Source organism: Nerophis lumbriciformis, linkage group LG10 (assembly GCF_033978685.3).
Source record: "Nerophis lumbriciformis linkage group LG10, RoL_Nlum_v2.1, whole genome shotgun sequence".
NCBI lineage: Eukaryota > Metazoa > Chordata > Actinopteri > Syngnathiformes > Syngnathidae > Nerophis > Nerophis lumbriciformis.
Genome location: NC_084557.2, coordinates 26798192 through 26812916, shown reverse-complemented (window position 1 = coordinate 26812916; position 14725 = coordinate 26798192). Strand labels below are relative to the sequence as shown.

The following is a 14725-nucleotide window of genomic DNA, read 5'->3' as shown; positions in this document are numbered from 1 at the left end:
ACAATGATTCAACTCACTTGGCCTCCAGTGCCAGAGCAATGATCCCAGCAGCCAGGGGTGCTGAAGCTGACGTTCCTGTGTGAGAGTCTGTGCATTTCTGCCTGAGGTCTGTTGTCACCTTGGAGATGGAGAGAGACATTTAAGTCGACGCAATTACAGTTCCGCTTCCCTGTGTTGGGGATTCACAGTTAAAGATGGTGCGCATAAGACAGGTGAGTTCCCAGGATCCTTTCTATAGTAACTAGTGACTGTAAAGAATGGTAGACTCATCAGGTAACTTGAGTCTTGAAGGAATAGAGGACATTGGAAGCATAAAGGCTTGAAACCTTTGAGCAGTGGCACCATAGAGCAAAGGAACTAGTGAACAATTTGATCTCAATGGAACCACACAACCTAGGAGTCACTCAGACTTTGGTCCTTAAAGGGGAACATTATCACCAGACCTATGTAAGCGTCAATATATACCTTGATGTTGCAGAAAAAAGACCAAATATTTTTTTAACCGATTTCCGAACTCTAAATGGGTGAATTTTGGCGAATTAAACGCCTTTCTATTATTCGCTCTCGTGAATAATTTGTGACGTCACATCGGGAAGCAATCCGCCATTTTCTCAAACACATTACAAACACCGAGTCAAATCAGCTCTGTTATTTTCCGTTTTTTTCGACTGTTTTCCGTACCTTGGAGACATCATGCCTCGTCGGTGTGTTGTCGGAGGGTGTAACAACACGAACAGGGACGGATTCAAGTTGCACCAGTGGCCCAAAGATGCGAAAGTGGCAAGAAATTGGACGTTTGTTCCGCACACTTTACCGACGAAAGCTATGCTACGACAGAGATGGCAAGAATGTGTGGATATCCTGCGACACTCAAAGCAGATGCATTTCCAACGATAAAGTCAAAGAAATCTGCCGCCAGACCCCCAGGAAAAGAGCGCGGATGAGGGTATGTCTACAGAATATATTAATTGATGAAAACTGGGCTGTCTGCACTCTCAAAGTGCATGTTGTTGCCAAATGTATATCATATGCTGTAAACCTAGTTCATAGTTGTTAGTTTCCTTTAATGCCAAACAAACACATACCAATTGTTGGTTAGAAGGCGATTGCCGAATTCGTCCTCGCTTTCTCCCGTGTCGCTGGCTGTCGTGTCATTTTCGTCGGTTTGGCTTGCATACCGTTCAAACCGATATGGCTCAATAGCTTCAGTTTCTTCTTCAATTTCGTTTTGGCTACCTGCCTCCACACTACAACCATCCGTTTCAATACATGCGTAATCTGTTGAATCGCTTAAGCCGGTGAAATCCAAGTCTGAATCCGAGCTAATGTCGCTATACTTTGCTGTTCTTTCCGCCATGTTTGTTTGTATTGGCATCACTGTGTGACGTCACAGGAAACTGGACGGGTGTATTAAACAATGGTTAAAATCAGGCACTTTGAAGCTTTTTTTAGGGATATTGCGTGATGGGTAACATTTTGAAAAAAAACGTCGAAAAATAAAATAAGCCACTGGGAACTGATTTTTAATGGTTTTAACCCTTCTGAAATTGTGATAATGTTCCCCTTTAAATATCGTGTAGCAACGGAGCCTTCAAGAAAACATTCAATAATGGAGCCAAAGAGCATTGGAACGAAGAAGCCTACCTGACAAACCTACCGTTTTTATCGAGAAACTCATTTTTTATTTTTTTTTTCCCATTTTTCCTGGCCCCTTCCCATTCCCGTATTTTGTACTTCCTTGCAACATTTTTTCTTGGTATTACCAGAGAATTACAGCTTCAGGTCCGCAACACTAGGGGGATATCATTGGCGTAACACACCCTGCAGCCGGCAAAAAAGCTTAAACAAAAGCACGCCAAAAAAAAGGTTGGTTGCACGTGACAGGTGACAAGGGCGAAGTGGGGGCGGGTCTCGTGATTGACCGCTCTGCGTGTCGCACGACACATGATTCAATCAAACCGACAGCATGACAGAAAAAGTGGACGAGAAGATGACAGAGATCGCATTTCCGCAAAGAAGAATACAATCTATCAGCACATTGCATTCCACGACCAAGCTTGTAACCCGGAATAATCGTATCTTAAAGCAACCACTGAAAATAAATCAATTTAATCTGTGCTTGTCACTCCCAAAACACCACCACTTTAACAAGTAACATGCCTTTTAAAAATAAAAACATCATTGTGTGATAATGGATTGCCAACATACCTGTGGTGGTGGGGGCGGGGTCCATATTACATCATCATACGATATGCATTATCTGCGATGATGCATATATTTTCTTTAAAAAGGCTATACAAATTGTATACATACATTCAAAAATAAATCTGTGTTAATAGTAATTAACATTAACATATATTTTCGTGATATGGTTTTGCTCAATTTTTCAATTGTTGCTACTTATGTACTTTGTTTAGTGACTTTATTTCTATTAAAAATCGAGCATCTTCTTCTGGTGTTATTGGAGACTGTACTCGTGTTTAGAGACTCTTTACTTCTGTCGCTCGACGTCCACGACCAAGAGCGAGAGCTGACATTACACTTGTTTTGCGGTGCTGCTCCAACTGCATTTTCTCTCCTTAAAAGCTATCACTGTACTCCTAATGTTTGCATATTGCACATTTTGGACATTGCTGTCTGCGGGTATATCTCAGCTATATTAAAATACACCCACATCGCAGACATTCTGCCTCTGCTCCACACAATTCCGTGCGTATAGCTCTTTTTTGCCCGTCAAATTTTCGGTGCATCACTAGCAGTGTTGGGTTAGTTACTGAAAACCAGTAACTAGTTACAGTTACTTTATTTCAAAAGTAACTCAGTTACTTACACCAAAAGTAATGCGTTACTGTGAAAAGTAACTATTTAGTTACTTCTTTTTTTTCCTTTTTTTTTTTTAAGGCTCCCATTAATGCCTTTTTAGCCTTTATTTCAGTACTGTTATTGCACTGGAGAATAATACAATCTGTTGATCCACTTGACATGCATTTGCATCACTGAACTCTGCTAAGCAATGTGCTCTACATACAACACACAAAGACAAAGATATGTTTCAAAGGGCCAATTTATTTCAGGCCATAACAAATTGACAAAACTATTTTAAATAGCTGCAACATAAAGACACAACTTACATTTAACTAAAATGTTATTTTCTTTGTGCTCGACAAAGGAAAAGTATTGAGAATATCTCTATGTTAAGAAACTCGACTTCTGGCTTCGCCATGATGTCTTGTTAGTTGTTATGAGAGTAGCGTATGTGTGTGTGTGTGTGTGTGTGGCCCTTTAAGATATGACAGCATGTGAGGTGAGTGACGTCAGTGAGTGAGTGGGCGAGAGAGGTGGGGGAACGACGACAGTGAGTGCGTGCAGCCTGCAGGTGCTCTAGCTTGGTGGATGGCTGCGTCCAAAAAGTCACAAAGTTGCAACAAACCGCCGGCCTCGTCATTCACCCACACAAAGCACGCCTTTTCTTTTCCACCACAGCGCTCCAATAAAACACACTCAGATCTACTTTTTCTAGCCAATACTACATAAAAAATAACGTAAAATAACGCAGTAACGCATCATGTACTAACGGTAACTGAGTTACTGAATATAAAAAATAACGCGTTAGATTACTAGTTACCGCCGAAACTAACGGCGTCACAGTAACACGTTACTTTGTAACGTGTTAGTCCCAACACTGATCACTAGTCACGTGTGCGAAAATGATAGGCTCAGGGTCTGTGCAGGTTTCAACATGTCAAATGTAAGACTTTTAAAGACTTTGTTAAGAACATTTCCCTTCCATACGGACAAAAAATACAACGACAAAGTAAAATCAGAGGTCCAGAATTAATTTTAAGTATAATAATTCATTCACTTCTCTTTCACATTGGAAAACATTGTAAAAAAAAATATTGGTAAATTTTTTTGATTTGCCATTGAAGTGTTTTCTTGCAAAAGGTGCAGTGTGCTTCATATCAAGTGTTTTCATTTAACATCAACATCAGCAATGGTAGAGGAAAGCACAACAATTAGAGATGTCCGGTAATATCAGGCAGCCGATATTATCGGCCGATAAATGCTTTAAAATGTAATATCGGAAATTATCGGTATCGGTTCGGAAATTAGCGGTATCGGTTTCAAAGAGTAAAATTTAAGACTTTTTAAAACGCCGCTGTACGGAGTGGTACACGGACGTAGGGAGAAGTACAGAGCGCCAATAAACCTTAAAGGCACTGCCTTTGCGTGCCGGTCCAATCACATAATACCTACGGCTTTTCACACAATCAAGTGAATGCATGCATACTTGGTCAACAGCCATACAGGTCACACTGAGGGTGGCCGTATAAACAACTTGAACACTGTTACAAATATGCGCCACACTGTGAACCCACACCAAACAAGAATGACAAACACATTTCGGGAGAACATCCGCACCGTAACACAACATAAACACAACAAAACAAATACCCAGAACCCCTTGCAGCACTAACTCTTCCGGGACGCTACAATATACACCCCCCGCTACCCCCTACCCCCAAAACCCCGTCCCCCCCAACCTCAACCACCTCAAATTCCAAGCTGCTGTTTTGAGGCATGTTAAAAAAAAAAAATGCACTTTGTGACTTCAATAATAAATATGGCAGTGCCATGTTGGCATTTTTTTCCATAACTTGAGTTGATTTATTTTGGAAAACCTTGTTACATTGTTTAATGCATCCAGCGGGGCATCACAACAAAATTAGGCATAATAATGTGTTAATTCCACGACTGTATGTAACGGTATCGGTTGATATCGGAATCGGTAATTAAGAGTTGGACAATATCGGAATATCTTCAAAAAAGCCATTATCTGGCATCTCTAACAACAATATATTGTCTGTGAAAGGGACAGTTAGCATCTTGCTAAAGCCAAATGGTTAACTTTGGTCACGTTTTTTTCCGCTGTCAGAATGTAGCAAAGCGATAAAAACACCCACAGTATTACTGTATCTGCACAAAGTTGTAAACAACAGTGTGTGCAGACAGAGTGACTGTCTAAAAAGAAGGACGGCGATTATGGCTTGCAAGCCTCAAACTGAGCTTGAATGTGAATAGTGTGGATAACATTCAAATGTGCTCAGCTCATTTTGTATCTGGTGTGCATGGATACATTTTTACCTGTTTTTTGTGAGTTTTATGAAAACATATTGCTAATACACAAGGATGAGTTTTTACTTAGGCATGACAAGATGACATTGGCAAATCTCGATTGCTTTCCTCACCCCACAATAAGATGAGTGTAAACACTAAACAGGCAACCGCTTTTAATGTGGGTTGCTGTATACACTTGGAGAAAAGATTAGGCATGAGAAGCTGACCTGAAATTATTGGAACAAATAATAGAAATAATATAAGAGAATTATGTTTTTTTCTTTATAGTTTTACTGCTGAGTACACTACTACCACAGAGAAATGAGCGTGTGCTTACTGTATGTAATAGTATGATTTCACTACTAAACATCTCATATTGATCTCATTCGGCAATTGGCGGCACTTAACCCACATAACACTCCTTTGGCGGGGTTACTTTTATCTTTGTAAAGTTGTGAAAGTGTTTGTGGTGTTTCAGCATCTTTTAAAACGGACTTATCTAGGGTTTTTTACTTTTACATTATCATTCCATTCACTTTTACCGCCATGTTTACAAACGCTTCCCTCCTTGATGGCTGCACATCTGGGTACTAGACACTTTATACGTTTCCATCCACCGGCTTCAACCATGCATTGAATTGATCGCGCAGGAGACACAAATCGTTGAACTTTTACTTACCTATCTTATGCAAGTAATTTGGCTTTGCTGTGGGCTTTCATTAAGTTTACTCCGCTGCTATACTAACTAAGTGTTCGATAAATTGTGACCGGGCAGCACAGTTAGTTACGCTGTGTCGTTACGTTAAAGCGTCCTCAAAAATCGAAACATTTCAAAGTGAGACTGAAGTTTATGCATGTTTTAAATAAACGTAACATCAATAGATTTTTAAGCCCTTTCAAAATCGTATTTATGAGATTTTAGGAGAATTTTAGACATTTTAAGGCCTTAAATTCAAATTATTGGATATAAGACATTTTGAGACTTTTTAAGACCCCGCGGATACCCTGTAGGCTGTATATATTCATTCATACATACTACTTGAATTTGTTTTCATGTAAAAAAAAAACAACCTAATTTTTAAAGTGTGGCGGCACTATATTTTGCCGTTACGGGCCACCACGATCAATTACATGTAGGGGAAACCCTGCACTGCAAAAAGTCAGTGTTCAAAAACAAGAAAAAAAAATAGAAAAATGAGGGGTATTTTATTTGAACTAAGCAAAATTATCTGCCAATAGAACAAGAAAATTTGGCTTGTCAAGACTTTCCAAAACAAATAAAATTAGCTAACCTCAATGAACCCAAAAATACCTTAAAATAAGTATATTCTCACTAATAATAAGTGCACTTTTCTTGGTAGAAAAAAAAAGAGACCATTTTGCTCAATATGTTGAAAAATATTCTTAAATTAAGTAAATGCTAGTGCCATTATCTTGACAAAATGATATGCGCTCGGCATCATGATTTTTTTTTTCACGCTTGAAGTAAGAAATTATTACTTTAAAAAAGTAGTTTTATACAAACCCCGTTTCCATATGAGTTGGGAAATTGTGTTAGATGTAAATATAAACAGAATACAATGATTTGCAAATCATTTTCAACCCATATTCAATTGAATGCACTACAAAGACAACATATTTGATGTTCAAACTCATACATTTTTTTTTTTTTTGCAAATAATAATTAACTTGGAATTTCATGGCTGCAACACGTGCCAAAGTAGTTGGGAAAGGGCATGTTCACAACTGTGTTACATGGCCTTTCCTTTTAACAACACTCAGTAAACGTTTGGGAACTGAGGAGACACATTTTTTAAGCTTCTCGGGTGGAATTCTTTCCCATTCTTGCTTGATGTACAGCTTAAGTTGTTCAACAGTCCGGGGGTCTCCGTTGTGGTATTTTAGGCTTCATAATGCGCCACACATTTTCAATGGGAGACAGATCTGGACTACCGGCAGGCCAGTCTAGTACCCGCATTCTTTTACTATGAAGCCACGTTGATGTAACACGTGGCTTGGCATTGTCTTGCTGAAATAAGCAGGGGCGTCCATGGTAACGTTGCTTGGATGGCAACATATGTTGCTCCAAAACCTGTATGTACCTTTCAGCATTAATGGCGCCTTCACAGATGTGTAAGTTACCCATGTCTTGGGCACTAATACACCCCCATACCATCACAGATCCTGGCTTTTCAACTTTGAGCCTATAACAATCCGGATGGTTCTTTTCCTCTTTGGTCCGGAGGACACGACGTCCACAGTTTCCAAAAACAATTTGAAATGTGGACTCGTCAGACCACAGAACACTTTTCCACTTTGTATCAGTCCATCTTAGATGAGCTCAGGCCCAGCGAAGCCGACGGCGTTTCTGGGTGTTGTTGATAAAAGGTTTTCGCCTTGCATAGGAGAGTTTTAACTTGCACTTACAGATGTAGCGACCAACTGTAGTTACTGACAGTGGGTTTCTGAAGTGTTCCTGAGCCCATGTGGTGATATCCTTTACACACTGATGTCGCTTGTTGATGCAGTACAGCCTGAGGGATCGAAGGTCACGGGCTTAGCTGCTTACGTGCAGTGATTTCTCCAGATTCTCTGAACCCTTTGATGATATTACGGACCATAGATGGTGAAATCCCTAAATTCCTTGCAATAGCTGGTTGAGAAAGGTTTTTCTTAAACTGTTTGAACATCAAATATGTTGTCTTTGTAGCATATTCAACTGAATATGGGTTGAAAATGATTTGCAAATCCTTGTATTCCGTTTATCTTTACATCTAACACAATTTCCCAACTCATATGGAAACGGGGTTTGTACTTGTGAGTGTTGATGACACAGCTTTGTATCAGTTGATATTCTAGTTTCAAGCATGTTTTACTCAATGTAGGTCATAAACTCTCAGCAACAAGCTGTAATATCTTACTGAGATCATTTAGGACCAAAACCCTTAAAACAAGTAAAACACTCTAACATAAAATCTGCTTAGTGAGAAGAATGATCTTATCAGACAGAAAATAAGCAAATATCACCCTTATTTGAGATATTTAATCTTACTTCGATTTCAGTTTTTGCAGTGTGATATAACAATAATCCATCCATTTCTACCACTTGTCCCTCTCTGGGTCACAGAGGCGCTGGAGCCTATCCCAGCTGCACTCAGGTGGAAGGCAGGGTACACCCTGGACAAGTCGCCACCTCATCACCGGGCCAACACAGATAGACAACATTAATGTACAAAATGTACCTCTTCCAGCAGACTGAATAAGACTTCAAAATCCTTTTTGGTCCTTTCTGATTGGCGACTTCCAGTGCCATTACATCCAACATGTAGAATGAGCCAAGTTACCGAAGAGGGAAGGCTGGTCAATAAGGCTGAGATAGCAGCGAGTACTGCGGTCAAAAAGTGGATATTCCGAGTGAAGCAATTTCCCACAATCAGATAAGAGAGGACGCTTTTCAGGTGATGTGCAGAGAATGTTGCCCAGAACAGCTTCAAACTGCTGTGGGTGGAGGAGCTAGCCTCAGCAGCAGGAGGGATGTAGGCTGGAAAGCTGTGGAAGCTGGACCATTGGTAAAGGTTTGGTTTCCAATTGTTACAAAACAAACCTATTTAAATCTCTAGCTATAAGCTAAAGCCAGGAAGTAAGATCAGATGTTTGGTGGCAGATCTATAACGGAAACTGCAATTATTTTGAAATTTGAAAAGCGATTGTGCTAATGAGAGTAATTAATTTAGCCTCTAAATCAGTCTAAAAAGCGCCATCAATACTCCATTTACATCTTGTGACCTGATTAGTAACCAAGTACAAACCCCGTTTCCATATGAGTTGGGAAATTGTGTTAGATGTAAATATAAACGGAATACAATGATTTGCAAATCATTTTCAACCCATATTCAGTTGAATATGCTACAAAGACAACATATTTGATGTTCAAACTGATAAATGTTTTTTTTTTTGCAAATAATCATTAACTTTAGAATTTGATGCCAGCAACACGTGACAAAGAAGTTGGGAAAGGTGGCAATAAACACTGATAAAGTTGAGGAATGCTCATCAAACACTTTTTTGGAACATCCCACAGGTGAACAGGCAAATTGGGAACAGGTGGGCGCCATGATTGGGTATAAAAGTAGATTCCATGAAATGCTCAGTCATTCACAAACAAGGATGGGGCGAGGGTCACCACTTTGTCAACAAATGCGTGAGCAAATTGTTGAACAGTTTAAGAAAAACCTTTCTCAACCAGCTATTGCAAGGAATTTAGGGATTTCGCTGAGCCTGAGCTCATCTAAGATGGACTGATACAAAGTGGAAAAGTGTTCTGTGGTCTGACGAGTCCACATTTCAAATTGTTTTTGGAAACTGTGGACGTCGTGTCCTCCGGACCAAAGAGGAAAAGATGAAAAAATGTTTTTTTTTTTGCAAATAATCATTAACTTTAGAATTTGATGCCAGCAACACGTGACAAAGAAGTTGGGAAAGGTGGCAATAAACACTGATAAAGTTGAGGAATGCTCATCAAACACTTTTTTGGAACATCCCACAGGTGAACAGGCAAATTGGGAACAGGTGGGCGCCATGATTGGGTATAAAAGTAGATTCCATGAAATGCTCAGTCATTCACAAACAAGGATGGGGCGAGGGTCACCACTTTGTCAACAAATGCGTGAGCAAATTGTTGAACAGTTTAAGAAAAACCTTTCTCAACCAGCTATTGCAAGGAATTTAGGGATTTCGCTGAGCCTGAGCTCATCTAAGATGGACTGATACAAAGTGGAAAAGTGTTCTGTGGTCTGACGAGTCCACATTTCAAATTGTTTTTGGAAACTGTGGACGTCGTGTCCTCCGGACCAAAGAGGAAAAGAACCATCCGGATTGTTACAGGCGCAAACTTGTAAAGGCAGCATCTGTGATGGTATGGGGGTGTATTAGTGCCCAAGACATGGGTAACTTACACATCTGTGAAGGCACCATTAATGCTGAAAGGTACATACAGGTTTTGGAGCAACATATGTTGACATCCAAGCAACGTTACCATGGACGCCCCTGCTTATTTCAGCAAGACAATGCCAAGCCACGTGTTACATCAACGTGGCTTTATGGGTTGTACTTGTATAGCGCTTTTCTACCTTCAAGGTACTCAAAGCGCTTTGACACTACTTCCACATTTACCCATTCACACACACATTCACACACTGATGGAGGGAGCTGCCATGCAAGGCGCTACCATATAGTAAAAGAGTGCGGGTACTAGACTGGCCTGCCTGTAGTCCAGACCTGTCTCCCATTGAAAATGTGTGGCGCATTTTGAAGCCTAAAATTCCACAACGGAGACCCCCGGACTGTTGAACAACTTAAACTGTACATCAAGCAAGAATGGGAAAGAATTCCACCTGAGAAGCTTAAAAAATGTGTCTCCTCAGTTCCCAAACGTTTACTGAGTGTTGTTAAAAGGAAAGGCCATGTAACACAGTGGTGAACATGCCCTTTCCCAACGAAAGGGAAATTCTATGTTAATTATTATTTGCAAAATAAAAAAAGTTTATGAGTTTGAACATCAAATATCTTGTCTTTGTAGAGCATTGAATTGAATATGAGTTGAAAAGGATTTGCAAATCATTGTATTCCGTTTATATTTACATCTAACACAATTTCCCAACTCATATGGAAACGGGGTTTGTAAAAGCAAAATTGTTATTGTAAGCATTTTATTTTAGCAGCGCTGTGATCCAAGTGCGCTAACTATTTTGTGCAGCGGCAGTGTTGACGTACTAAGTTGCTGATCATGATCGCCTGTTAGCTGGTCAAAGGTATTCAACATCAGGCCTGGGGAATTATTTTTAGAAGAGGGGCCACATTGAGAGAAAAAAAAAACTTTGTCTGGGGGACGGTGTGTATAATGTTTAATATATATATATATATATATATATATATATATATATATATATATATATATTTATATATATATATATATATATATATATATGTATATATATATATACACATATCAACTTTTACATTATGGGAAGCAGTGTCTGCTACAGTGGTCATTTTGTATATCAGTCAGAAAAATGTTTCTCAAAAAAGTAAACTAACAATATAACTTTTATTAATGTAAATACCTCAAAAACTAATGTTTGGCTTCGCTGGCTTCAAATATATTTTCAGTGTGACGGTTTATGAGGAGGCGACTTGTCCACTGCCTTCCACCCGAGTGCAGCTGGAATAGGCTCCAAAACAATTATTACTTACTAAACTGTCCCATGTGTGATGTCTGTAGGAGTGTTTTCATGCATATTTGTACCTGCTATCGTAATACAGTACATATACAGTGTGTATATAAAACGTTGATGGATATGTTTGGATGTTTTTTTAGAGCGTTTTATAGGCGGAAGAGCGACTCCTACAGGCTCCATTGTTAGCGGACTTTCATTTACGTTTACTTACGAGTTACAATGCATAAAAAAAGAAAAACATATGTGTTTATCTCACATGAGGATCATGAATCATAGGCAAAATTCCCAAAAAAAGTGCAGTTTCCCTTTAAGGCAGTGGTTCTTAACCTTGTTGGAGGTACCGAACCCCACCAGTTTCATATGCGCATTCACCGAACCCTTCTTTAATGAAAAATTAAATGTTTTTTTTTTTCAAATTCAAGACAAAGTTATATGTTTTTGGCAACACTTTAGTATGGGGAACATATTCTAAGTAACAAAGACTTAATTTAGAGTTATTTGGGCAATAGGGGAACATATTCTAAGTAACAAAGACTTAATTTAGAGTTATTTGGTTAGGGTTACAATAAGGCCATGCCGACTAAGGCATTAATAAGTACTTAATAATGACTAGTTAAGAGCCAATATGTTACTAATTTGCATGTTAATAAGCAACTAATTAATGGTGAATATGTTCCCCATACTAAAGTGTTACCATGTTTTTTTATTGGTGCACAAAATGAACCGTGCATGAACATCACCTTGTTCAAACAACAAAACCAACACAGTGCATAAACTCACAACAAATTACACACCTGCAAACCAGTCAGCTGTTGCCGCAACTGTAATACGCCGATAGGGAAAAGTTTGTATTTACACGATGAGTCGGGTGTGTTTTGACCTCCGCCAAACCCCTGAGGTCGACTCACCGAACCCCTGGGGTTCGATCGAACCCAGGATAAGAACCACTGCTGTAAGGTGTTCACTGTGGCAATAACTACACCATCTAGCGGCTCGTAGAAATCCGAGAGACACCCCGTATCTCAAACTCGTAATTTGAGCTACAACTGCGGACTTGTGTTGATATCTTGACAAACGGTGGGCTTACTATCCTCAAATAAATGTGGTTTTCCTATTGTCCTGAAAAACCTCCCATATTTCCAAAGGCAAATCTCAGGTATGCTTTTTAAGAAATAGAGCCATGGAACTACAGTTCAAAAGCCACGGGGCAATGGAACCAAGGATACCGCCGTTAAGCAATCAAGACACAGGTCCTACAAAGCATTGTAGCCATAGCGCCTAACATCCATGGGGAAATGAATCCAAAGAGCCTTGGAATGATGAATAAATAGCACTTAAGAACAACGGCGCAATGGAGCCATACTGCCTATAGGCCATATAGCCTGAGCTTAATGAACATTGTAATCATAAAATCTTAAAATCATTAGGCAATGAAATCATGGAGCATTGGAACCAGTAAGCCAATATACCACTTAGAAATGGAGCCATGAAACCATGGAAAGCCATTGAGCAAGCAGTCATTGGGGACGGCGTGGCGCAGTTGGGAGAGTGGCCGTGTCAGCAACCTGAGGGTTCCTGGTTCGATCCCCACCTTCTCCCAACCTAGTCACGTCCGTTGTGTCCTTGAGCAAGACACTTCACCCTTGCTCCTGATGGGTCGTGGTTAGGGCCTTGCATGGCAGCTCCCGCCATCAGTGTGTGAATGGGTGAATGTGGAAATAGTGTCAAAGCGCTTTGAGTACCTTGAAGGTACAAAAACGCTATACAAGTAAAACCCATTTACCATTAAACTATTCAGTCATTTAGCTTCAAAAGGCAATTCTTTTGAAATAAATATTTTAAATCAGAAACAAAATTGTGGATTGGTTGTTTGAAGGAACCTTTATCCTAATAACTGCAAAGGCACCATGACAAACATCCAGAGAGGCACATTTGTTTGTGTGGCCTGCAGCATGCCTCTCTTTAAAGGGCATGTTAGATTAAATGGTTATCTGTGTTTTTTTGTCCCTGAGGAAAGTGTTTCTTGACAAGCAGATCGAAGACAGCATGTGGCGGTTTCTCAGCACTTGTCAGCTTGGTTTCCTGCGTTTTGCACATGAGTCACTCTTATATTGACAGCAGAGAGATGTCGCTGATGTATGATTGCACTACAAAAGTATTGATTTTAAATATGTACGCACGTACTTGTGGACAACTTTCTTGTGTCCTTTCCCCCCCAACATGAAACCATACATTTTCAAGGTGTGTGTGTACTTACTATTTGTTTCTCCCCTGGGTTTCCCGAGCTGAAGGTAGAAGCAAGGGTGGAGGCGCATGGTTCACTGTACCACGGCACACTGCCGGACTGAGTCGTGCTGCTGATGGACAATGTGAAAATGCTATTGGTGTAACCATCACAGTTGCAGTTGTCCTGCTCTCTGCCACCGTTTCCTGAGGCCCAGATGAAAATGGAGCCAAGTCCACTCCGTCCCTTAGGTAATTAAGAGAAACAAACATCATTGCAAATGACTGTACAACTGTAACGCGTAGGTAAACACACAGAGAGAAAACAGAGTTTATCCTCCCCCTAAAACGCTTTAGTTGTCTGGTGTCCTTAACAAACAGAATAGCTGTAAAATGTTCCTTATTACCCTCGAATGTCAGGCAACATATTGCAACAGAGATAACAAAGAAATGTAATTACCAAATCTACCAAGGCGTGATATTTACAAGCCTGATAAATGACAACCTAATAGCTTCCAATAAGAATGTTTTGTTCCGTCTCCATCTCCCAAAAAAGGCTAACAGTACATCACCCGTTTAATCCCATTAAATTCGCACTGCTACAAGCAGGCTGACAATTGTAATGTGATTTATAGCTCGTCATTACACATTCACAAAATGTATTTGAAATTTCCAAATCAGTTTACTTGCAAAGGCATAGCAACAGATTTGTATAGTTATCATACTATATTTCTTTTGTCATAACTAAACATTTAGGAAAAAACAGCCCAGGTATACAAAACACAAAGGTCCATTACAGAGGACACAGGATATAACATAATCAAGATTAGTCAAATATATTGTACATACAAATACACATATACTCACACACACACCGAATATTCATACATACATACATAGGTACCTACGCTCCCACAAACATACTCAAAATCCGTACATCCACACGCACATTCACTGTACAAACATACATATACACATACTGTACATATACATACACTGTACAAACATACATACATATATACATACTGTAGATATACATTTACTGTAGTAGCATACATGTACATATACTGTACATATACAAGTACATATACATACATACACTCATGCAAATAATCACGTTTCATCAAACATAAATTAAGGTTGTTAAC

The 14725-nt window shown here is 39.6% G+C and overlaps 1 protein-coding gene across 2 annotated transcripts in view; it reads right to left on the bottom strand.

The window, feature by feature from the left end:
• Positions 1-14725, bottom strand: part of furinb (furin (paired basic amino acid cleaving enzyme) b) — a 187729-nt gene that overhangs the window by 32227 nt on the left and 140777 nt on the right. For both annotated transcript variants that reach the window (XM_061969958.1, XM_061969959.2), the window contains 2 exons: positions 13612-13824; positions 18-118 (listed from right to left, as the gene is read on the bottom strand). In XM_061969958.1, the coding sequence (XP_061825942.1) occupies positions 18-118; positions 13612-13824 (314 nt within the window). The remainder of the gene's footprint in view (positions 1-17; positions 119-13611; positions 13825-14725) is intronic.